We start from the raw sequence: 24,796 nt of genomic DNA, 5'->3' as shown, positions 1-24,796 counted from the left end.
TGTTACCTAAGGTGAGCTGTAAATTACCAGGCATTCCCGTGTGTGGGTGTAGGAGTCGGAAGTGATGGGTGGAGGAAGTGAGAGGACGCTGGCCAGACTCATTGATACTCAAGTGCTGGCTGGCTCCTTAGCTTTGCCACCCGTGGCATCGCCCACACCTTATTTTTTTCGCCTGTGGGAGGCAGGGGCGGGTCACACAGTGTCATGGCTCTCCCAGCTGTTATCCTTTGAGCTGCTGTTTTAGTGGAGGGTTGGCCAGCCCCCACTGCAAATGCTCATGTAAGTAGAAAAGGGAGAGAGGGGAGTGGGCTAGCTGGCAGCGGAGGCCAGGAGAGCTGGGCATTGGAAGCAGGGCCCAAAGTGAACTGCATGGGAGTTGTGCTGTGTTGTTAACCCAGAGAATGAAATCCACTTTACAAGACTTAATTCAGCAGCCGTTCTTGACTAGTGAATAAATTAAAAGATCTTATAGAAATGGGAAGAGTCACCGAATGTACTTGTATCATTGAATCTGTGTTTTAGAGAAACTTGAGCATTTCTGCAATGTGGTTTCAGAAGCAGACCTTGTCCTCTTGAGCCTCAGTTTCCCCACTTCTCTAGGGTGATTTACAAGGTGTGCCTGTCCCTGATGGAGTACATATAATTTCCATTTTGGAGCTGGATCCTAACTTGGGGGACAACTCCCCTTCTGTCCTTTATGTTTCCTAGGGAAGTGCCCGACAGGGTGGCACCACTATGAAGGCACGGCCAGCTGCTACCGGGTCTACCTGAGCGGGGAGAACTACTGGGATGCCGCGCAGACCTGCCAGCGCCTGAATGGCTCTCTCGCCACCTTCTCCACTGACCAGGAGCTGCGCTTTGTCCTGGCCCAGGAATGGGACCAGCCCGAGCGGAGCTTTGGTTGGAAGGACCAGCGCAAGTGAGTCCTGGATTGGGGACCTTAGGGGCTGGAGTCAGAGTCTGATGACTACTGAGCACATGGCCTCTGACCACTCAGTAAACTCCTGGAGCACAGCTGGCAGACAGCAGGTTGGGAAGACTAGCCTCGCCCACTGGAAGCCCAGGAGATCCATGGATAGGAGTGTGCATCGAGATAGGTGGAGGGTCCTGGGAGCAGGGGCAGGCTGGACTCTGCTGCTACTTTGTGGGACTGTGGGGCAGCCCCTTTCATTGGTACCCCTCTCCTTGTACAACTGCAGTTGCTGAGCGCAGGCAGGGGGCTGGGGGTGCTGGCTTGTGTGGGGAGAACTGCTTGGTGTGGGGCTTCGTGGGCCTGGTGCAAGGGGTGTGCAGTGTAGGTGGGGGTTCCCCCCAAGAAAGCAAGGGGGCCTTCGCTTCAAGACCCAAGCTGGGTTTTGACTCCACAGTTATGCCCTGTGAGAGTTTGGCAAATCACAAGACGGAGTTGTTTTTCCTTCTGCAGCTACAAAGGGAGGAAACTAACTCTTAGCTCACAGGTTGTTGTACTGACCCCATGAGGACAGGCCTGTGAGTCCAGTGGAGAAGCAAGAGGGTATAGCCCAGAGGGCAGGGCAGCCCCATCTCTGAGGACAGCCTTGTGGTTGCACAGCATAGGCCAAGGGCAGAGTGTGCCATCCCTGGGCTCCTGCCATGCGGGGAGACCTGCTGATGGGCATCTCCAGGCTTGGGGCTGGAAAGCTGGGCCAAGGGGCATGGACTAGGCAGGAGCTTATGGCGGTCAGCCAGATCCCAGTGCAAGGTCCTTTCAGTGCTAGGCCTGCATGCTCAGGAGCAGGCTGCAGGCCTGAGGTGGGCTGGCTCTGAGTGGGAAGCCGTGCAAGTGTTTTCAGCCCCCATGGTAGTGGATATTTGCAGGGGCTTATGTCTTTATTGAGATGCAGTTCACATGCCATGAAAATCACCCCCGTGGAGTGCCCTGTTCTGTGGTTTTAGCATAGTCACCGAGTTGTATTCATGGGGTTTCATGTCTACCAAGAATAAGATTGTTCTTGCTTAAATTGTGAAAGCTTTACCGGTTTAGCTCATAGAAACAGTCTTGGCAAGAGTTCCCTGAGATAAAACTTTTCCTGCCCTGTGAACTTTCTTGTTTTGAATTTTAATGCATTCTAACATGAGTGTCTCATGTTAGAAGCTCAGTGTTGTGGAGGTCAGTATAGCTATTAAAAAACAATCCCAGCACTTTGGGAAGCCGAGGCGGGTGGGTCATGAGGTCAGGAGATCGAGACCATCCTGGCCAATATGGTGAAACCCCGTCTCTACTAAAAAAAAAAAAAAAAAAAAAAAAAATTAGCTGGGCGTGGTGGCCTGTGCCTGTAATCCCACCTACTTGGGAGGCTGAGGCAGGAGAATTGCTTGAACCAGGAAGTCAAGTTGCAGTGAGCCGAGATCGTACCACTGCACTCCATCCTGGTGACAGAGCGAGACTCCGTCTCAAAAAACAAAAAACACACAGTCATTGATGGTTGCATCCCTCCTGCCGCTAAGATCTCTGTCTCTGTCTCTGTGCCCTGTAGGTTGTGGGTTGGCTATCAGTATGTTATCACTGGCCGGAACCGCTCCTTGGAAGGTCGCTGGGAGGTGGCATTCAAAGGTGAGCCCTTCTGGTATGTGGGAGTGTTTGAAGCTGGGCAGAGTCACCCTGATTCGGGGCCTCCCCTCCTCCCTCTTACCCAGTGCTGCCTGGCCCGTAGGGGTGCTGTGCAGGGGACATGGAGTGGGTGAGCTCCAGTTGCAGGGAGGGCTGCGGTCATGGGGCCAGTGCAGCCTGCAGATCAGGCCCTGCATTGGGCAGTGGCTGTCTCTGGAACCCTCTGTTGCATCTCACTTTGGCCAGCTTTCTAGATTGTCCCCCGCCTCCTTTTGAAGTTAAAGACCTTGGAGTATAAAAATGAGCATGCAGAATGTGCCCCTGGCAGGCTGGAGGGGAGGACAAACTTGCCAGGACAAAGGTCAGACGTAGAATCCAGACCTGAAGGAAACTATCAGGCAGATAGACTTAGAGAGAGAGAGAGAGAGAGTGAGAGTGAGCGTGCATGTGTGTGTGCGCGCAAAGATTTTATGCGGAGCTGCTTGGAAATACCAAGACGACGTAAAGGAAACATGGCTGCCGTTTCCTTTACATTCCCTGGGCTCGGACTTGGCTTGCCCTTCCTGTCCCATTGCCCTGGCACTGGCGAGCTCCTCCTGGACATACTCCAGCAGTGCCCTCTCCAGCTGCCACCAGGGTCACACTCCCTTGCCCTGCCCCTTCCCTGTCTGTTGGGCTGTACTTTGTGCCTGTGGCTTGAGCTAGGATTTGGGTTCTTTTCATAAACACATCCCAGTCCTGCTGTTGATGTCTTAAGTATCTCTAAGAAGGATAAATGAGGAGTGATGGGCCTGGGGACAGGGTTGAAAAGGGTCAAGGCCTGGGTGGCCGGCTTCCCTGGAGAAAAGAGGGCCCCACAGAGGCGGGGCCATGCCTGGCTGCTGGGACAGGGCAGGAGCAGAGGTGGGGGCTGCAGAGCCCAGCAGACTGGGGCCACACCTGCTGTCCCGATCCTGCTCAGGACAGATGCCACCCTGTTCTCATGACCACCAGTGCCCTCCTGAGAGCCCCAGCCACATTTGCATTCCCTGGCTTTATGAGTGCATTGTTTAGATTGCTATTGACTAATCAATGGCTTCTGGGTTTCCAGGCCCCAGAGTCAAAGTTTGCCTCATAGAGCATAATTCTCCTGGTAGCTTGTCCTCTTGACACTGGTGGTTGAAGAGAAGACATGATTCTGAGTGGGATGACAGCACATTCAGAGTTGGGGACTGGGGGCCCCATGCTTGGTGTGAGAATGGCAAGGGTCCTGGGTGGGCTTTAATGGCCAAGTGCAGCTCAGTGACTCCATTGGAGCCTCAGGCAGGAGAGCGAACCTAAAATTTAGAAAAAGATTGAACACGTATGTTGGTGCTGGCAGCTGCAGCTGGCATAGAGCTCCCTATTTGTGTGGCTCAACGTGCAAGGGCTCCACAGTATCCCGGAGCTCCACGGAGGTGACCGTGTGCCACTGCCTGCTTGTGCCCAGTTAAATGGATTCAGGAACTCTGTTAGCGGATTTAAATAGTGGTCACAAAACAAATAGTAACAATAGCAATAATTCTTCTGCTGCAGGATAACTGGCCCTTGATGCAGCTCAGCATCATGAGTGGTTCTGGGCTTAAAGAGATTAAAGAAACATAAAACCAAATGTGGCACAAGAACCCTTATGGTGTCCTAGGTTGGGAGGCTTATAAAATCTTCCACAGGACAATTCAAGAAATGAGTGGGGACTTGTGGAAGATTCATTTTCTTAGGTGCAGCAGTAGGACTGTGGTTGTGTGGTTTTAGGAGCCAGTATCCTGGAGTCTGCAGGGGAGGGGCTCCCAGGGTGGTAGGGCAGAGAGGAGCCAAGCAGCAGGGTGCGGTCAGCACCGAGGTGGCTCGGGTGCACACACTCCTCTCTCCATAGTGGAATCATTTTTAAAATTCCTGTACCAAAAGCAAGCTGCAGAGTGAAGACAGTACTGAGTATAAAACAAGCTAGCAAGAGCACGTCTAGCCCAGCCCAGCCCAGCCTTTCTCCTGCCTGGGGACATGGTGCAAAGCAGAGGGCTCATTGGGGTCTGAGGTGTTGGCCCCCCAAAAAATACCCAAAAAACCATGGGAAATGGATATAAGTCATTTGTTACTCATTCTGAACCCTTCCCTAAGAAAATATTGTACCTGAGAATATCAGCTAATGATGGTGGAAGGGCCTCACATTAAGATGTTGAAAAATGTTTCTTTCATCTACATGTTGTCCATCTTTTCTGTGTTGTATAATATGTTCTGGATTGGGGTGTGAGTGATACCATGGTACATAGACGCTTACTATGCCCATGTGTCGGCACCCTGCACACACATTTGAAGTTGGGAGCTCGTTTCCGCAGGGTTCCTGTGCGCCTTGGTGGAGCGCTCTCCAGGCGCTCCCCCAGGCCCACACCAGCCTGTGAGCCCCGCCCGGGGGCCAAGACCCTGCAGGTTTGACAGCACCAGGTCATGGTGTGCCCTGGAGACAGAACTGCCGCTGCTGCTGCCAGAAGACATGAGGCCAGGATTTCTGTAACATTTGTGCAGAAAGGTTGAAAAAGTACAGATCCTTGCGTAGGGAGAATCATCCACACCACCCCACGTGCTGCTCCCAGGGCCTTCCCGTCAGCACCAGCAGTGTAGCTTCTGTCTGGTGAGTCATACTTGATATTTACCTTAAAATATAAAAGTGAAAACAGCATGTGTTTCATGTGTCCACATGTTGTGTCACTTGCTCATTTAAGATTACTCAGTGCCTGGCCCTCATTTGTCCCCCGTGGTGTCTCAGCACGCACATTGCAGGTTGGCTGAGGTCAGGAGGTGTGTGACTTAGTAGAAGCCTTCTTTTCTCCCCCAAAATCTTGTGCCCAGTCCTTTATGGTCTCCGTCTTCTTCTTTCTCTGGTGCTGTACCTGAGGGATTGTATGGTGCTGCCCGCTGAGGCCAGCCAGCAGTCAGGGCTGTGGTCCTGGGCCAGCCTGTGGGACCTAGCGTTTAGAAGCCTTAGTCAGCAGTGAGGGAGGGGCCAGGCTGGCCTGGCAGCCACTGGAAGGTGCATTGTAGAGACCCTGCCCTCTGGGTGAGCTGACCATTGGTCTAGGATGGGGTCAGCTGGGGTCAGGCCACAGTTCTTGGAGGGGAGACAGCCCCGGAGTGGGGCAGCTGCCACTGTGGTGGGGCATTCGGGAGCATCTGGACAGCCCCTGGTGGGCCCGAGTGGAGGCTCATTCTGTGGCTGTGGAGGTGGCGAGACAGGAAGGGGAGGTTCTTTGAGGGCTCAGAAAAGTGAGTGAAGGTCTCCCCACCACTCGAACAATGGGGGACTCGGGGGCCGGGGAGGGTTCTCCAGGCTCGGCGAGCAGCGGCGGACATGGAGGTGGCAGTGGCTGCTCGCGCATGTGGGAGAGGATGTGGTGGCAGAGGTAATCAGGTTCAGATGCCCTCGTGTATCAGTCTGGGGAGCAGGGTGTCCTCCGGTGGCTGGTGACGGCCCAGCCCAAGGCTCCCGTCAGAGTCCTGCGCACACCTCATGTGTGGACATGTGGGAGGGGCACCTGGAAACTTGCCGCCACCCTGTCGAGGTGAGGACTGGATCTGCTGGGGTGGCAGGGGGTGAGGAGTAGTGTCTTGGAGGGAGGCTTGAGAGGAGGGCTCTGCACGAGGAACTGCTCCCAGTCACTCTGGTAGCCAGGGCGGCTCTGCTCACAGGGCCTTTCTCTAGGATGAGGGTCCTTCAGGAAGAGCGGGATGTTTGAGGTAAGGGGGTGTCCAGGAGGAAGTGGGAGGCCCTGGAGAAAAATCTGCAGGAGTCATCCCCAGTGCAGTATCGAGAAGCCTCCAGGCTCCTCTCACACCTTTGGAATATGTCCAGGATCTCATCACCTGGCACCAGTCTTGCAGCCCCCACCGGGATCTAACACCCAATCATCCCTCACCCGATTGTGCTCGTGGCCTCTGTCTGGTCTCCTGGCCCCAGCCCCACCGCTCCTCACACAGCTGCCGGGGGTCCTTTTCACCTCTGCTCCCTTGTTCACAGCTCTCGTTTCTCATAGAAATCACAGTTCCATCAAGGCCAGCAGCCCCTTCCTTCACTACCCTCATCACCTACCACTCCCCAGCCTCTTCTCCAGCCCCACAGGCTGCCTCGTTCATGGCTGCCACTGTGACCTCTTCCAGGGATGCTCCAAAGACGAACACCTGCCCGCTCTGCAAGGCTGCACCTCGGGTAGGCATGCAGTCCCCGCATGACCAGCCCCCAGTCAGCACCTGGATGCAGAGCCACCAGCAGCTCCCCTGGGCAGGGGCGCTACACAGGTGCCCATGCAGCTTGCTGCCAGGAGGGAGCACTGTGTGGCTCTCTGGGCCCTGGCCTAGAGTCCCACACGAACCCTGTTTTGCTGGTTGCCTGACTCACTCTGACTTGCTGTGCCCCAGTCCAGGCAGCTTTCGTGGGCAAATGCTGGGTCCCAGGACTCTGCCCGGAGAGGTCATTTGTGTCCTTGGTCTCAGTCTGCTGTCATGTACTGTAGTTGTGGGCAGGAGCTCTTAGCTGGCAACTAGCTTCAGCGCTGAAGATTTTTTGTTTGTTAAAGATTGGAAGGAACCTGTTTGGTTTTCTTGCCATGGGACAAGAAGGCAAATAGTGAAGAAAACAGTGTTTAAAAGGGGAGGGGCTCTACTTAGGTGAGAAGGCATCTGTGGGAGATGAGGAGGGTGTGCAGGGGCTCGGGGGCCTGGAGGAAAGGTGGGGTGGTGCACAGCGTGATGGTGGTGGCACCCACTGTCAGCAGTGGAGACCAGCCCTCCAGGTGGTATGGGGAGGTGACTCCAGACAGTGGGCCCCTTTCCTGCTCTGCTGTGGGTCTGATAGATGCAGATGAGGCAGGCGAGATGCTGGGCCTGTATGTCCCTGGGAAGGGGGCACAGCTGTTGCTGTGGCTGCCTGCTGGCCCGGCACAGGTCTTGCAGGTCTCAGAGCTTCCTGAGAGCTGTCCTCCTGCCCATGGCAGGGCACCATGTGTCCACAGGCCCACAGCATAGGCCTGCCTCCAGACTCACTGGCTTTTTTGAGGCAGAGCCCCATGTTTCGTACTGGGTGTAAACAGAGCTCCAAAAGACGCAGGTGAGAATGCTGGAGGCTTATAAATGGGGTGAGCTGCACTGCTGCTATCTTAGGAGGGGGAGAGCACCAGGTGTGCCTTCATTATTCTGCTTCTTGGAAAGGTTGCTTTGTGTTTCCATTGATCCTGGTCGGGTAAGCCTCAAGGAATCTTGGCAGCCCAGACTGGAAGGGCCATGCAGGGGAGAGAGTGGGGCCTAGGGCTGGCTGTGCCATGCCCTGGGCATGGCCAGAGCCCACCTGGAACCTTGCAAAAGAGAGGCTTGGAGGTTAGCAGTCCCCAACCCTCACGCTCTCTGCGGCAGGGGTACATGGTTTCTGACTGCCACAGGCAGGAGCTGAGTGGGTGACAGTTTCCCTTGAGCTGAGAGAGGTCCCCGGGAGCCAGTGCTTCCTAAGTGTTCCCTGCAGCCAGCTGGTGGCAGTGCCGGCCAGTGCCAGTGCTGCCTGACGGCGCCTTTCTCATGGGTGTTGGGTGGACTTTGTAAGTCTTCTGTTTATCTGAGTGTTCTGTCCTAAGGGAGAGCTTCCCTGCCTGTTTCCCTTGCCCATTCCCCTGTTTGCATTTTAATCCAGTGTGCCACAATCCATTACTTTGTTGTTATGCTGTTGCTCTAACTTTAAATGCCGCCCACTAACCGTGTGATCCAGCACCCTCTTCTGGTGCTCAGGCTGGCACTTACTGCTACCCAGGGTTTGTGGCCTGTGTGCTTGCAGGCTCCAAGGAGTGGCTCCCGCTAGGCCCAGCACCTGGGGTGACTCCCAGGAGGTTGGGGAGTCCCGAGTGAACACCTGGCCACAGTGACCACCAGTACTTGGCGGTCCAGGCCCTGTGGTTGATGATCCTGTCTGACGCCATGGTCCCCTTGAGGACTGCACAGCTTGTCCTCTGATGTGATGTTGTCCAGCCCCACCTTTTGTCTCCCCAACAGGCTCTTCAGAGGTGTTCCTGCCCCCAGACCCCATCTTTGCCTCGGCCATGTCTGAGAACGACAACGTGTTCTGTGCCCAGCTTCAGTGCTTCCATTTCCCCACCCTGCGGCACCACGACCTCCACAGCTGGCACGCCGAGAGCTGCTACGAGAAGTCTTCATTTCTGTGTAAAAGAAGTAAGCCCCCTTGAGCTGGCGTTCTTGGGGAATGTCTGGGCCCTTGTGTCACTTTGTTGGACCCTGAGTTCAAGGTTTCGGAGGCAGAACCTGATTTGCCGTGTTGCGGTGGACACCCCTTACCAGCTCACACCTTGTTCTTGGGGCCCATTTGCAGCTCTGTGACCAGGGCAGCTGGTCAACATCTTAGAGCCCATGGAAGCATCTTAGAGCCCAGCTTCTTTTCCCACGGAAGAGACAATCATCCCTGTCCTCCCTGTTGCAGTGTTGTTAAGAGAGTAAATGGGAATGAGGACCCAAGGACTTGGCATCTCTGGAGCATCTAAGGCTGTTTGTCACCTCCCCACCCCCATTTCTGCCATCCTTCTCTCTGCTTCTCTGCTTCTCTGTTTACCTTGCCAGTCTATGGTGTGTGTGTGTGTGTTTTTTTTTTTTTTATTAAAGCCAGCTAACTCTATTGCTTTTGGGGGACAGGGGTCTCAGGAGCTCTTGGTGGGGCAGGTCCCCTTCCTCTTCACCATCACAGGCTTCTGGCTTCGCAGGATGGCGCTGGCTCTGGGATGGCAGCTGTGCGCAGGTTGGGGAGAGGCTTTGTTCTTGCGGATCATGTGTGTGATGTTGCCGAGCATGGTGCAGGCGTTCTTGTTGACGGTGGTCCTCTTTTTTTTTTTTTTTGAGACAGAGTCTTGCTCTGTTGCCCAGGCTGGAGTGCAGTGGTGTGATCTCGGCTCACTGCAAGCTCCGCCTCCCAGGTTGAAACGATTCTCCTGCCTCAGCTTCCTGAGTAGCTGGGACTACAGGCGCCTGCCACCACGCCCGGCTAATTTTTTGTGTTTTTAGTAGAGGCGGGTTTCACCGTGTTAGGATGGTGTCGATCTCCTGACCTCGTGATCCGCCCACCTCGCCCTCCCAAAGTGGTGGGATTACAGGTGTGAGCCACCGTGTCCACCCGACGGTGGTCCCCTCATAGGAGGTGGCTGGCTTCTGCTGGCCGGATCTCCACTCCATGACCACCACCACACCTTTGCCATCAGCTGCCGGGTCCACACCCACAGTCCTGCAGTGAATCAGCTCGTTGTAGTGGAAGGAGCTGCAGCCTTTAAGTTCTCAGGCTCAGTGCTGTGGGTCTGCTTATTCCTCTTGATCAGGCCGGATGATTCCTTGCGACCATCCATTGCAGATGTGCGGCCGGGGCGGCAGCTCCTCCCAGGTGGCTGGCAACAGAGAGAACTTCATGATAAATCTTGACTGCTGGTGTTACGACTTCCTCTGCCTTGTTCTTGCCTGTTGTGTTGCCTATTTTTGACCCTTTTCTATGTGAATTTTAGGATATGTTTTCTAAACTCCTTTATTGGTTCTCTTAGTTTGTGGATTTTGTTGATCTTCTATTTAGATGGGTTTGTTTCTTCTTTCAAATCTTTGACATTTATTTATTTATTTACATTTATTAGAGATGTGGTTTCACTATGTTGCCCAGTTAACTCTTCTTGCTACAGTCTCCAGGACAGTGATGATTAGAAATGGTGGTAGTGAGCATTCTTGTCTTCTCAACTTAGAATGCTATTTTAATGTATCAATATTCTACAGAATGCCTTCTATAGGATTTTAGAATGTACCTGTATGAAGTCAAAGAAGTACCTATTCCTAGGTTGCTGGGAATATTTGTCTTACAAAAGTGTATTGATTTTTATTAAATGCTTTTAGTGGATTTTATTGGGGTTATGTAGTTTTTCTTCAGTCTGTTCAGTCATTATTTCATATAAATGGATTTTCTTATGTTAAACCATCCTCATGGTTTATATATATATAATATATTATATTGGTGGATTTGGTTTGCTGATATTTAGAATTTTTGAAACTCTTTGTTGTTTTTTGAGACAGAGTCTTGCCCCGTCACCCAGGCTGGAGTGCAGTGACGTGATCTCAGCTCACTGTAACCTCTGCCTCCCGGGTTCAGGCAATTCTCTTGTCTCAGCCTCCTGAGTAGCTGGGATTACAGACATGTGCCACCACGCCTGGCTAATTTTTGTATTTTTAGTAGAGATGGCGTTTCACCATGTTGGTCAGGCTGGTCTTGAACGCTGGTCTTGAACTCCTCACCTCAAGTGATCCACCTGCCTCAGCCTCCCAAAGTGCTGGGATTATAGGTGTGAGCCACCGTGCCTGGCCTGAAACTCTTTTAAGAAGTGAGGTTGGCCTGTTACATTTTTTTCTATACTCTCCTTGACTCTCTCTTTTTTTTTTTTTTAAGGTGGGACATCACTGTGTTGCCCAGGCAAGAATGCAGTGGCTAATCACAGGCACGATCATAGCACAGTACAGTCTTGAACTCCTAGGCTCAAGTGAGCCTCCTGCCTCAGCCTCCCAAGTAGCTGGGACTACATTGACTCATTTCTGTATTATACTATATTAGTTTTCTAAAATGAGTTGGCAAACATTTTATTTTATTGTTCTCTAAATCCATTTGTCCAAGTTGGAGATAAACTTGTCTTTGAGTGTTTGATAGAACCACCTTATAGGACCATCTGGGCCAGGCGAGGGAGACTTCTGTAACTTGTTAATTTAGGTATAATTTCAAGCTTATGGAAAAGGCAGAATAATACAAGGAACTTCCTTTCATACACCATTTACACAGACTCACCAGTTACAGTATTTCAGTTTTACTACATTTGCTTTATCATTCACTTTCTCTACATATTTTTTCTGAATCATTTGGGAGTAAACTGAAGATACTGTGGACCTTAATTAAGCGTTTTATACTTCAGTGTGTATTTCCTAAGAACAAGGACACTTTCTTATGTACCCACACTATATGGATCAAAATCAGAACACTTAGCATGGATACAGTACCATACAGTAATCCACAATCCATTATTCCAGTTTTATCAGTCGTTCCAATAATATCCTTTATAGCTATTTTTTTCATTGTCCAGAATCATGCATTGCATCTAGTCATCATGTCTCTTGGATTCTTTTAGTCCTTCAGTTTGAGTAATTTCTGTTGACCTGTCCTCAGGTTTACTAATTCTTTCCTTGGCTATGTCAAGTCTGCTTATGAGCCCATTGAAGGTGTTCTTCATCTGTTTCATTGATTTTGTCTGTTTTTTTATTTATAGGATTTCCATTTGATTCTTATAGATTCCATCTCTCATCTGAATTTCCCATCTAACCTTGTATATTGTCCAGCTTTTCCATTGGAGCCTTTAACAAATTAATCGTAGTTATTTTAAATTCCCTGTGGGGAAGTTCCTTCATCTGTGTCATATTTGAGTCTGGTTTTTTGATTGTTTTGTCTCTGGAGCATGGTACTTTTTTCTAGGCTTTTCATTGGAACTCTGACATCTTGTGTGGGACAATAGAAACTGAGTTCAGTAGTTTTGTGCTTGCAGTGGCTATGCCTTTACTTCCACTAGGCCTTTCTTGTGGGGAGGTCTTTAGTACAGTGCAGGGCGTTGATCTGGGCGAGAGTTGGGCTGGGCTTGGGGTTTGTTGGCACTGTAGTTGCCCTCAGTGCACCTCAGGCTTTCGTATTTAGCAGCATTGTTGTTCTGGGTGGAGGCTGGTTTGCCAGAGGGTTTTTCTTAATGTCTGCTCCACCCTCTACTTGAGGTCATCCCTTTGGGCCACATCTCTAGAGTCTGTCTTTTGCAGCCCGCCTAGCAGTAGTCCACTGTGTGACTCAAGGCTTGTTAGCATGCTGATAGTAGGGTCTGATGTTCTAACTGCATCTGAGCCTTAAGCAGGCCCAGTGCCCTGAGGATCCAGGGTGGAGCCTTCACAAGTGCTTCTGACCCTCCTGCAGCTGGAGTTGGGTCCAGCACAGTGGCTTTTCACCAGGGCCCTAAAGGCTCCAGGTATGCGCTGATTAGAGGCAGCCTGACTAGAAGCAGGGCAGTGGAGGTGATTGGTTTGGGGAACATATTTGACTTTCCCTGGTGGGTTTCCAGTTGGAAGTATGGACTCAAAATAGAGAAGCTGGTGGCCACTGGCCAGATCCTGACTGCCCTAGACTGGTTGCTACAGAAGTGGTAGGTCAGAGGCCTTTGGTCATATGTGGTCTGGCCTTTGTCAGATATCATCATGAGGCAGAAATGTTCTATAAATGGAATCATATAGTTGCAACCTTTTGGGGTTGGCTTTTTTCACTCATAATTCCCTGGAGAGTCATCCAAATTGTTACTTTTATTAATGATTTGTTCCTTTTTTTTTTTTTTTTTCTTTTTGGCGACAAGGTCTCTGTCACCCTAGAGTACAGTGGTGTGATCACTGCTCACTGCAGCCTCAACCTCCCAGGCTCAGGTGAACCTCCCACCTCAGCCTCCTGAGTAACTGGGACCACAGGTGCATGCCACTGTGCCCAACTTATTTTTGTATTTTTTTTTTTTTGTAGAGGCGGGATTTCGCTATGTTACCCAAGCTGGTCTCAAACTATAGGCCTCAAGTGTTGAAGGACATCTGGGCTGTTTCCAGTCTTTGGCTATTACAATGAAAACTGCCGTGAACATCCGCATACAGGTTTTTGTGCAAACGTGTTTTCTTTTTTTCTTTTTTCTTTTGTGTGTGTGTGTGTGTGTGTGTGTGTGTGTGTGTGTGTGTGTGTGAGACAGAGTCTTTCTCTGTTGCCCAGGCTGGAGTGCAGTGGCACAGTCTTGGCTCACTGCAGCTTCCGCCTCTTGGGTTCAAGCGATTCTCATGTCTCAGCCTCCCGAGTAGCTGGGATTACAGGCATGTGCCACTACGCCCAGCTAATTTTTGTCTTTTTAGTAGAGACGGGTTTCACCATGTTGACCAGGCTGGTCTTGAACTCCCAGCCTCAGATGATCCACCTGCATCGGCCTCCCAAAGTGCTGGGATTACAGGCATGAGCCACCGCGCCTGGCTGCAAATGTGTTTTCACTTCTGTGTGATAGATGCCCAGGATTACAGTTGCTTGATTGTATCGTAGTTGCAGGTTTAGTTTTTAAAGAAACAAGCAAATTGTTTTCCAGAGTGGCTGTACTATTTTATAGTCCCACTATCAATGTAGGAGTGATTCAACGTAGGAGTGATTTAATTTCTCCATATCCTCCCCAGCGCTTACTGTTTTCACTATTTTTCATCTTAGCCCTTCTGTTAGGTATGCAGATATGTATGTAGACATGTGGCTCCTTATGGTTTCAATTTGCATTTCCCTGAGGCTAGTGATGTTAAAACCTCTTCATGTTTCATGTGCTTATTTGCCATCTGTATATTCTCTGTTGTTCACATTATTCTTCCGTTTTCTCTTTGCATCGTTTGTTCGTTTTGTTTTGAGAAAGGGTCTTGCTCTGTCACCCAGGCTCAAACGCAGTGGTGCAATGATAGTTCACTGTAACCTCCAGCTCCCGGGCTCAGGCAGTCCTCCCACTTCAGTCTCCTGAGTAGCTGGAACTGTAGGTGTGCACCGTCATGCCTGGCTAAGTTTTTTATTTTCTATAGAGATAGGATCTCACTATGTTGCCTAGGCTGGCTTCAAACGCAACTCCTAGGCTCAAGTGATCCTCCTGTATTGAGATTACAGGTGTGAACTAATGATCTGTTTTGTTCTTTTTTAAACTGTGGAGTTTTGAGAGTTCTTTATGTATTCTAGATACCAGTCCTTTATCGGATATGTGGTTTGCAAATATTTTTTCTAGTCTGTAGCTTGCCTTCATCCTCTTCAGATGAGCTTTCAGGAACAAAAGTTTTGTTGTTGCTGTTTTTTCCTGGCAGTATAAGTTTACCCAAAGAACAAAAGTTCTTAATTTTAATGAAGTCCTAGTTATTTCTCTCTCCTTTTGTGGATTTTTTTTTGTGTGTGTGTGTGTGTGACAGAATTTCACTCTGTTGCCCAGGCTGGAGTGAAGTGGTACAATCTTGGCTCACTGCAACCTCCACCTCCTGGGTTCAAGTGATTCTTGTGCCTCACCTTCCCAAGTAGCTGGGATTACCAACATGAGCCACCACGCCTGGCTAATTTTTCTATTTTTAGTAGAGACAGGGTTTCACAGTGTTGGCCAGGCTGGTCTCAAACTCCTGACCTCAGGTGATCCACCTACCTCGGCCTCACAAAGTGCTGGGATTACAGGTGCGAGCCACTGAAACCAGCTTCCTTTTATGGATTATTCTTTTGGTGTCAAGTCCAAGTACTCTTTGCCTAGCCTTACATTTCTTCTGTGTTTTTTTCCTAAAATTTTAATCATTTTCCGTTTTACATTTAAGTCTAGGACATGTTTCGAATGAGTGTTTTAATAAGGTGTGAGACTTAGGTCAAGTTCTTTAGTCCAGTATAGCTTTGCTCCCACACACCACCTTTGTGCCATTCTTGGCAAATCTAAGTGTGTTATATTTTTGTATGTCATAGACCCAATACTACATTCCATACATATTATTTTATACAATTGCTTTTTAAATCAGCTAAGAGAATAAAGGAGGAAAACTATGCATGTAGGCTATAATTTATAATCACATGATTGCCTTTACTGTTGCTCTTCAGTTTCTTATTTGTATTCAAATTACTATCTGGGGATTTGCATACTTTTGGCCTGAAAAACTTCCTTTAGTGTTTCTTATAAGGTGGATCTACAAACAACTTCTCTCACTTGTTGTTTGGGAAAGTTTATTTTACTTTCATTTTTCAGAAGATATCTTTGCTGGATATGGATCTTGGTTGATGGTTTTCTGTGAGCAGTTATCCCACTGCCCCAGCCTCTGTTGTTTCTGCTGAGAAGTCAGTTGTTTGTCTTATTGGGGTTCCCTTAGAAGTAACAAGTCACGTCCCGTTTGCTGCTTTTCGTATTTTCGCCTTGTCTTTCACTTTCAGCATTTTCACTCTGATGTGTCAGTTTGTGGCTCCTTTGCATTTATGCTAGGAACGTGGAATTTGTTGAGCTTCCTGGATGTGTAGGTTATTGTTTTTCAATGAATTTGAGTAGTTTGCAGCTGTTAGTTCTTCGACTATTTTTTTTTTTTTTGCCTCTTTCTCTCTCTCCTCTCCATTTGTTACTCCTGTTTCACATATGTTGGTGTACTTAATGGTGTTTCACATTTCTCTGGGAGCTCTGTTCATTTCTGTTCATTCTTTTTTCTCTATTTTAGCCAGGGAATAATTGTATGTGAGTATCTTGCCCTGGGAGTTCCTGACCACATGGGTGACCTAGATTTGACCCCAATCTTTTTTTTTTTTTTTTTTTTTTTTTTTTTTTGAGACAGAGTCTCATGCTGTCGCCCAGGCTGGAGTGCAGTGGCACAATCTCTGCTCACTGCAACCTACACCTCTGGGGTTCAAGAGATTCTCATGCCTCAGCCTCCTGAGTAGCTGGGATTACAGGCACATGCCACCACGCTTGGCTAATTTTTGTATTTTTAGTGGAGACAGGGTTTTGCCATGTTGGCCAGGCTGGTCTTGAACTCCTGACCTCAGGCAATCTGCCTGCCTCGGCCTCCCAAAGTGCTGGGATTACAGGTGTGAGCCACCATGCCCGGCTGACTACAATCTTAAGTGAGGCATAGACCTGTGATTGTGAAATTTCGGAAGAGTCTTTTTTCTAGACATCCTTACCCCATTTGGAGACTGTAAGAAGCTACCTTCTCATGTCTCTTTGCCTTTCACTGAGGGTGGCTCTCTTGGAGGCTCCTTCATTCCTTGTCTCTCCTCCAGGCATTTGCAACGTCTGCCTACCAGTTGAAGACTCTGGGTTTTTAGCCATGGCCATTCCTCTTACTCTCATCCTAGGTCAGCTCTGTGCAGAGTGTGCCTCAGGTCCAGTGGACTGCCTTCCCAAGCAGAACTGGCAGCTTCCTTAGACACATTCTGATTTTGAAATAGTTAATACTCATAGTAGCTGCATCTTAGAATTGAGAAAATCTCATAAGTAATCTACTTCAGCAACTTCCAGGCAAACACTTCTGCAGTGACCCTGGAGTCTGGCATTGTGCTCCATCCTGGCTCTCCGGCCTCCATTTGCCCTGACTAGATGTACTTTGTTCTAACAGTGTTGTAGTGACTGCTCTTGGACAGCCACTCCCTGTGCCATGGGCCAGAGATCCATGGCATTCCAGCCCTAGGAAGACTCTCAGCACAATCTGGCCAAGTCTTCAGTTGCCTTGTTCGTTCCCCAGGCCCAGGTGGGGAAGGTCAGCTCATGTCAAGTGGTGCAGCAGTGATGGCAGCGTTTGCTCACAGAGCTGTCTTAGAGGCTTTGATGCCATTACTCTAGTGGGCATGTCTCACACGCCCCCTCCAGCTGCCTCCTTCCCATTCTAAGGTAACAGGTAGCATTCACAGGCCCACACGGGGAGGCTACCTTTTTTGGCAGTGTGGCCCACACGGGGAGGCTACCTTTTTTGGCATTGTATACATCTGTACACAATGTATGCTCATTGCAGGTCAAACATGTGTTGATATCAAGGACAACGTGGTGGATGAAGGGTTCTACTTCACCCCTAAGGGGGACGACCCATGCCTGAGCTGCACCTGCCATGGAGGGGAGCCTGAGATGTGTGTGGCTGCTCTCTGTGAGAGGCCCCAGGGCTGCCAACAGTACCGCAAGGACCCCAAAGAGTGCTGCAAGTTCATGTGTCTGGACCCAGGTGAGACTCTTGATAGGACGTCCCAAGTCAGCCTCCCTATTTGGGGCTGGAGGCTGGGCGTCCCTTTGCTTCCTCAGTGGTGAGGACTCAGGAGAGTTTATGGAGCATCGTGCAGCAGCAATGGCAGCGTTTGTCACAGAGATGTCTCAGAGACTTTGATGCCACTACTCTAGTGGGCGTGTCTGACACGACCCCTCCAGCTGCCTCCTTCCCATTCTGGGGTGACAGGCAGCATTCACAAATGAACTTGAACTCGAGTGTGGCTGTTTGTTCACAAATCACCACTGACAGCTTCAAACCTGTCTTCAAACTTCCGCCTCCAGGGTTTAAGCCGTTCTCCTGCCTCAGCCTCACCAGTAGCTGGAACTACAGGCGCATGCCACCATGCCTGGCTAGTTTTTGTATTTTTAGTAGAGACGGGGTTTCGCCATGTTGTCCAGACCAGGTCTTCAACTCCTGGCCTCGAGTGATCCACCCACCTCAGCTTCCCAAAGTGCTGGGATTACAGGCATGAGCCACCGCGCCCAGCCTAGACTTCTAATTTATGTCCACATTGGAGCTCTTCCTGTTCTCTAGTATGATGATATGGAGGGTAGTGACAGTTGTCATTGCTTACAGTCATCCATTTTTACCTTAGAATCTTCGAGAAAAAGATGAAGTATTATTCTCAGTTTCTAGATCAGACTCCTCACCACCAGGCGGGGGCTTTAAGGTAGACACTACAGGGAATCTGATCTCAGGGTGATCCTCTCCCTTCCACTTGCAAAAAGAGAGGAGCAGGTGGGCCACTGCTCTCTGAGATGTTAACACCCCTCACACTCCACGGGCATGCTTTGTCATTCTGCACACCGGTGTAGCTGCAGCTCTGTGTGAATTCAGATTTCAAGAGAAATGTAAATCAAAAGTATGAGTTTCTTTCTTTCTTGGGTGCCACAGTAGGAATGAAATGATGGGGACTTTTGGAAGCCCCTGGACTTGTGGCCCCTGTAGAAGAGCAGCTTGGGCAGGGTGTGATGGCCATCTCTGTCTCTAGGGGCCCTGTGGAGGAGAGGCTGCAGCTAGAGGCTGGGCCACAACAGTGAAAGCTGCCCCTGAGTGGAATGTTGTCAGTGTCCCTCCACACCGGGGGGCTGCTGGGTGGGAGGACAAAGCTGTCCTCCAGAGGCTGTGCCTGAGGCTGGGTGAAAGTGGGCACTGTGGCATGTACCATCAGACATGTGCAGTTGACTGTGGTGAGCACAAGGCTACATTTGCAGCCAAGCCCACCAGAGGACCCAGAGCTAGAGGGTGATGCTTGGACCCCATTCTGCAGGGCAGTTTCTCCTCGTATAGGGTGCATGTCTGTTTAGGGCCATGAGAAGCACTGGTTGAGTGCTTATCAAGTTCCCTGTGCCCAGCCACATAACTTTAAACCCCCAGCTTAGTGACTGGCTGCAAGAGTCAAACTCTGTTCACAAGCCATGCTACCTGGACTCCTGGTTCCATTTCTCAGGAGTCTACCAGTGCTGCCTTGCCACTCTGTCCAAGCTTTGTAAGAATGCCCAGATGTGTACAAGGATGACCCATTTGTGGGCATGTATGGCCTAAAGAGCCTGCCCAGCCCCAAGGACTTCTTAGCAGAGCAGGGCCCTTAGTGCATCTGGGTGGGCCCAGAGCAGCTGCAGCCCTCTCTCCTGCACGGCCAGAGTGACTTAGCTGGGCCCTGCTCTGCCCGCCCTGTGGCCATGCTTCCATGGGCTCCTGACTCTCCTAGGGCCTTCTTCTGGAAAGTGCTCAAGAACCGAGACACTATCACCAAAACTGGAGACTCTGGGAATAGGATGTCATGTGTTAAGCATCAGAATGTCCCCTCCAACAAGCTAAGAGTGTCTACTCTTGCCACCCTGTCATCATTGTGCTTGAGGTCAAAGCCAGTGCCAGAAGGCAAGAAGAAATGAAAAACCATCCAGGCCAGAGGGGAAGAAATGAAACCATCTCCCTTTGCAGATCACATGATTGCATAGAAAATCCTAGGGAATCTACAGGAAAGTTATTAGAACTAATAAGTGTGTTTAAGCAAGGTCTCCAGATATAAGGTCAACATAACAAAAATTCATCATATTTATATAATCTATCTGTAACAGTTGAAAATTGAAAATTTTGAGAAAAGTGCCATTAATAATAGCACCAAAAAAAAGAAATACCCAATTATAAATAATATAAAATATGTGCACATTCTGTTTGCTGCAAACTGTAAAACCATGATGACAAAAAGGCTTAAATAAAAGGAAAGATACCATGTTCATGGATCAGGTGTCTCAATATCATTAGGAGGTTAGTTCTTCCCAAATTATAGATTCAGTATAATCCCAACCAAAATTCTAGCAGACATTTTTGTAGGTATTGACAAGCTAATTCTAAAAATCAGGTGGAGCGAGGCGTGGTGTCTCGCACCTGTAATCCCAGCACTTTGGGAGGCTGGGGAGGGTGGATCACTTGAGATCAGGAGTTTGTGACCAGTATGGCCAACATGGTGAAGCCCCATCTCTACAAAAAATACAAAAAATTAGTTGGGTATGGTGGCTTATGCCTATAATACCAGCTACTCAGGAGGCTGAGGCAGGAGAATCACTTCAACCTGGGAGGTAAAGGTTACAGTGAGCCGAGATCACGCCACTGTACTCCAGCCTGGGTGACAGAGCGAGACTCCATCTCAAAAAGTAAAAATAAAATAGGGCTGGGTTCAGCGGCTCATGCCTGTAATTGTAGTACTTTGGGAGTCTGAGGCAAGAGGATTGCTTGAGGCCAGGAGTTCAAGACCAACCTGGCTAACATAGCAAGACCCCGTCTCTTAAATAAAAAGGTAGATAAAAGTTGGTGGAAAGGCAAAATAATTAAAATAGCCAAAGTAGTTTTTACAAAGAACAAAGTTGGGAGGATCCATGCCACCTAATTTATGAGTTACTGTACAGCCATAGTAATCACAACAGTGTGGTATCGATGAAGGGACAGACACATAGATCAGTGGAACACAACAGTCCAGAAATAGTCCCACACTACGTATAATCAGGTGATCTCTCTGTTTTTGTTTGTTTGTTTGTTTAAGATGAGTCAAGTGCAGTCGTGAGAACGGGAAAAGAGTACAACAAGGAGTTTGATCTGTTACTGACTGTGAACAATCAATCGAGATGACTCACTACCTTCAGACCAACCTAATCTTTGACAAAGGTGCAAGAGCAGTTCAGTGGAGAAAGGATAGTCTTTCAACGACTGGTGCTGGGACAGCAGGACATCCATATGCCAAAAAATACGAACCTTACACTGTCCCTCCTACTGTATGTAAAATTTACTCAAAATGGTCATAGACACAACTGTAAAACCTTGAATTATAAAGCTTCTAGGAGAAAACATAGGAGAGAAATCTTTGTGACCATGGGTTAGGCAACATTTTTAGCATGATCCTTAAAAAAACAGACAAATTTGGCTTCATCAAAATTGAAAACTTCTGTTCTTTGGAACACACTGTTAAGGAAATGAAAAAATAAGCCCCTGACTGAATCAAAATAAGTATTTGCAAAACACAGATCAAAGGTCTGTATTCAGAATACATAAAAACTCAATAATAAGAAAACAAAACAATGCTATTGAAAAATGGCTTGTAAATTATTAAACTTTATCAAAGAAGATATAGGATGACAGTCAGGCAGCTGAAACGATGCTCAGTATTGGCCATTAGGGAAACAAACTAAATCCACGTGGGGTACCACCCCTGCTCGAAAGGCTAAAGTAATGAAACTGATAGCATCAAGTGCTGGCCAAGGTGCAGAGCAGCTGAAACTCATGCCGCCCTCTGCCCCTGCTTGCTCTGCTGCTGTCGGGCAGCCCTGATACGATGAGGTTCCCAGAGGCATGGTGAGGTGTTTGGCTGGTGCAGCTGCCAGGCACAGAGCCCACATTGGGTTCCTGGTCTCAGCTTCTGATCCCTGCTGACCTTCTGCTCCCCTTGGTGTCTCTGATGGAGATTTTGAAACTGTTACCATTTAACCAAGCTCAGTGAAATGGTGAGCTCCTTGTCACTGGAGCTCTTCTTGCACAGGCTGGATCCTCTCTCTGGGAGCTGCAGGATAGCTGAGAGACAAAAGACAACCCCAACTGCACAGCCCAGAACTCCATGGAGAGATCAGCCCTATCAAGGGGCCTCTGGGGCCCCTGGGCTGGCCTCTGGCTTCTGGGGCAGGCTCTCTTCTTTGTGCTTGACTACAAGTGGCTTGGTTCTGAGAGATGATTATTTCCGGTCCCCACCTTGGAGGGACAGTTGGGACCTTGACCGTGTCCTTGGGTTTATTTTAGAACGGATTAAGAGTTAGTCATTGCAAAGGGGCTGCTTTCTTAGGAGCTCCCCTGGGATCTCTGAACTGGCCTCCAATGAACAGGCACGTCACCAGTCCCTGGGCCACTAGGCTTTCTCCCACTGATGAGAGTGCCCTTGAGACTGGAGGAGGGTCAGAGGCATCAGGAAAAGCAGCTAATTGGTGAGAGGATGTATCCTTACATATTCACTTCATGTGTCGTCAGCAAAAAATGCAGCTTTTGGAGATGCTTCCTGGCCCCGTGGGAGGAGGACAGGAGCTGGCGCTGCCATCTGTGTGGGCATGGAGTGTACTGGGCTAGCAGGAATGGCTTGAGGGCTCTGGGAACCCAGCCACTCACACGGGGGTTGTGAAGTGTCTCCTTAGGGCAGGCAGTAGGGGTCCTGCCTGCCGAGATTGTTGCAGAGGTGGGACTGGCCATTCCTAGCTTAGCAGGGTCCCTGCTGGTGTGGGGTCCTTCTGCTTCCAGGAGCTGATGGGTCACTCCTCGTTCTGAAGCCTCCCTGGCCTTCACTCTTGGTCTGTGGAGGAAGCTACTTCTGGGACCACTTCCTGGTTCCATTATTCTGTGACTTCTGTGAGTTGCCAGTTTACCCAAGTCAGGAGTGCATGGAACTGCCAGCCATGTTATAGATGTGTGGCTGGTAGATTCTCCTTTCATGCCTGCTACCACTCATGTCATCTCTGCCTCCCCATGGGCAGCTCATATCGAGCCCCTGTCCCCAGTGTGCACTGCACCAGGGCAGGGTGTGTCCCTCTTGGCGCTGTTGACATTTGGACCAGATACTGTTTGTTGGGGGCTGTCCTGGAGGATGTTGAACAGCACCCCGGCCTCCACCTGCTGAATACTAGTAGCATCCCAGCCAAGTGGTGGCCACGAAAAGCGTGAAAGGGTTCAAGAAGAGCAGAGGAAGGCGCAGCAGCTTAGACTCAGTGCTCCTTGGCGTCTAGCCTGGCTGGGACTCAGCTTCAAGCTTCATGGCCCCTCCTGCCTACTCACCCAGCAAAGAGGTGGAGTCGGGTCCACCCAGCCCTCCTACACCTGCGCTTGGTGCGTGTGTACCCAGTGTGTGGGTGTGGCTGAGCCGGGAGAGCATCTCAGTGGGGAGCCTGTGAGACCCAGTGCTGTGTCCAGGTGTCATCTGCACGTGTATGCCAGGGCTGGGTGCGTCAGGGGATGCGCATTTTCTCTGCCATGGCTTGTTAAGGATTGGAGTGACAGGCTTCACGCCCAACCACAGCAGAGGCACATTTGTGAAACGATACCTGAGTTGACCGTGCGGCTGCCCACAGGGGCTCACTGTTCCCCTACACAGTCCATCAGGGAGTTGTGGCAATCCGAGTCCCAAGTGTACCTTATACTGTCACTTCTCCCAGTCTGTCACTACCCGGTCCAGGCCTCTGTCATTCCCTTCTCTGCTGCGGCAGGTCCTCCTCCTGGCTTCCTGATGCCCTATGCTACTCCCTTGCAGCCTGTCCTCCCCACAGCAGCCGCCCGAGCCATGCTCCGCAGGGGCGTCACCCCCACTCCAAACTGCCAGCAACTGTCATCCATGAGACCCCTGCCTACCTGGCCAACCCTGGCCTCCCACCAGGAAAGGGCTGTCCCTCACCGCCCCCTGGCTCATTCTTGCTGGACAACTGAGCACCTTCCTCCCAAGAGCCCAGGCCTCAGACAAAAGGAAGGCTGCTGTTGGATGGACGTGGGAGGCCTGTGTGCAGCCCTGGCCCCTGGAAAAGGATGTGCACCTCTGCAGGAGGGCCGCGCCCCAGCCACACCTGGGGTACACAGCACATGAGCGCAGCCTCCTAGGAGTGCTAGTCCTAGGACAGGAAACCCCAGTTTGCTCCGGTGATGGTCAGAGGGGTGTTGGCACACAGCAGCCCGGGGCCATGGTGAGATGCTTCTCCTGACCTGGGATTCGCTCTTCTGCTTCTGTGCTGTCACCATGTTCTTGATTTTGAGCGGCCTTATTTCACATGTATCCTAAAGATGGTTGGGTGCAGGGAGACACTGTGTGCCTTGTCCACACAGCCCGCCTGGGCAGGAGGACGACAGCATCCCCAGCGTAGCACGAGGGTGGCCCCCTTCTCAGAGCGGCCATTTCCTCCCCTCCCCCTCAGATGGCAACAGTCTGTTTGACTCCATGGCCAGCGGGATGCGCCTGGTCGTCAGCTGCATCTCCTCCTTCCTCATCCTGTCACTGCTGCTCTTCATGGTCCACCGGCTGCGCCAGCGGCGCCGGGAGCGCATCGAGTCCCTGATTGGAGCAAACTGTAAGTGCCCTCTGAGGGCCACAACCCTGGTCCCCATCCCCACCCCAGGTCACCCCATGTCTCCATGAGCTCCCCAGCCCTGGACAGAGAGGGGCAGAGGCAGGTTTGAAGGCCACATGTTGTGGGGTCTGTGTCCTCACCTGTGGGCCAGGAAAGTTCTTGCCAAGACCCTCCTTATTCCCATTGAGCCACAGGGTGGGCAGAACTCGGAGGCCTCTGAGGGTCAGAGGCCCGGATCACCCTTCCAGCTGGAGGGGTGTGGTCAGCCAGAGGCTGGGTCTGACAGAAGTGTCAGCCCAGAGGGACAGGTTGGTGTGGTGAGGGTGAGACATGCCACGGAGCACACCAGGGGTCTCATGGGGATGCCAAATGTGGCCGAGGGGTAGGCAGCGGGGCACAGGTGTGTGCACTCAGGGACGGCAGGCCCAGGCTGGGGGTGGGGGGCTCAGGAGCCAGGCAGCCTGCCCCCAGTGACTTGTCTCTGTTCCCGTTGCACACTTTTGATGGCCCAGTGCACCACTTCAACCTCGGCCGCAGGATCCCTGGCTTTGATTACGGCCCAGACGGGTTTGGCACGGGCCTCACGCCGCTGCATCTTTCTGACGACGGAGAGGGTGGGACTTTCCATTTCCACGACCCTCCACCTCCCTACACGGCATACAAGTACCCGGACATCGGCCAGCCCGACGACCCTCCGCCACCCTACGAGGCCTCCATCCACCCGGACAGTGTGTTCTATGACCCTGCAGGTGCCTGACTCCCCAGGGAGAGGGAACACCTTGTCAAGTAACCT

General features: G+C 50.6%; 1 protein-coding gene and 1 pseudogene across 2 annotated transcripts in view; one reads left to right on the top strand and one right to left on the bottom strand.

Annotated features, from left to right (window-relative positions):
- DGCR2 (DiGeorge syndrome critical region gene 2) overlaps positions 1–24,796 on the top strand; it is an 86,340-nt gene that overhangs the window by 56,824 nt on the left and 4,720 nt on the right. For both annotated transcript variants that reach the window (XM_003814037.5, XM_003814038.5), the window contains 6 exons: positions 709–919; positions 2,496–2,572; positions 8,612–8,788; positions 17,174–17,377; positions 23,851–24,003; positions 24,516–24,752. In XM_003814037.5, coding sequence (XP_003814085.3) covers positions 709–919; positions 2,496–2,572; positions 8,612–8,788; positions 17,174–17,377; positions 23,851–24,003; positions 24,516–24,752 — 1,059 coding nt within the window. The remainder of the gene's footprint in view (positions 1–708; positions 920–2,495; positions 2,573–8,611; positions 8,789–17,173; positions 17,378–23,850; positions 24,004–24,515; positions 24,753–24,796) is intronic.
- LOC103785327 (large ribosomal subunit protein eL28-like) lies at positions 8,801–10,112 on the bottom strand (annotated as a pseudogene).

This window comes from Pan paniscus, chromosome 23, assembly GCF_029289425.2.
Source record: "Pan paniscus chromosome 23, NHGRI_mPanPan1-v2.0_pri, whole genome shotgun sequence".
Lineage (NCBI taxonomy): Eukaryota > Metazoa > Chordata > Mammalia > Primates > Hominidae > Pan > Pan paniscus.
Note: the sequence above shows the minus strand (reverse complement) of the source record. Positions and strands in the feature narration are given on the sequence as shown.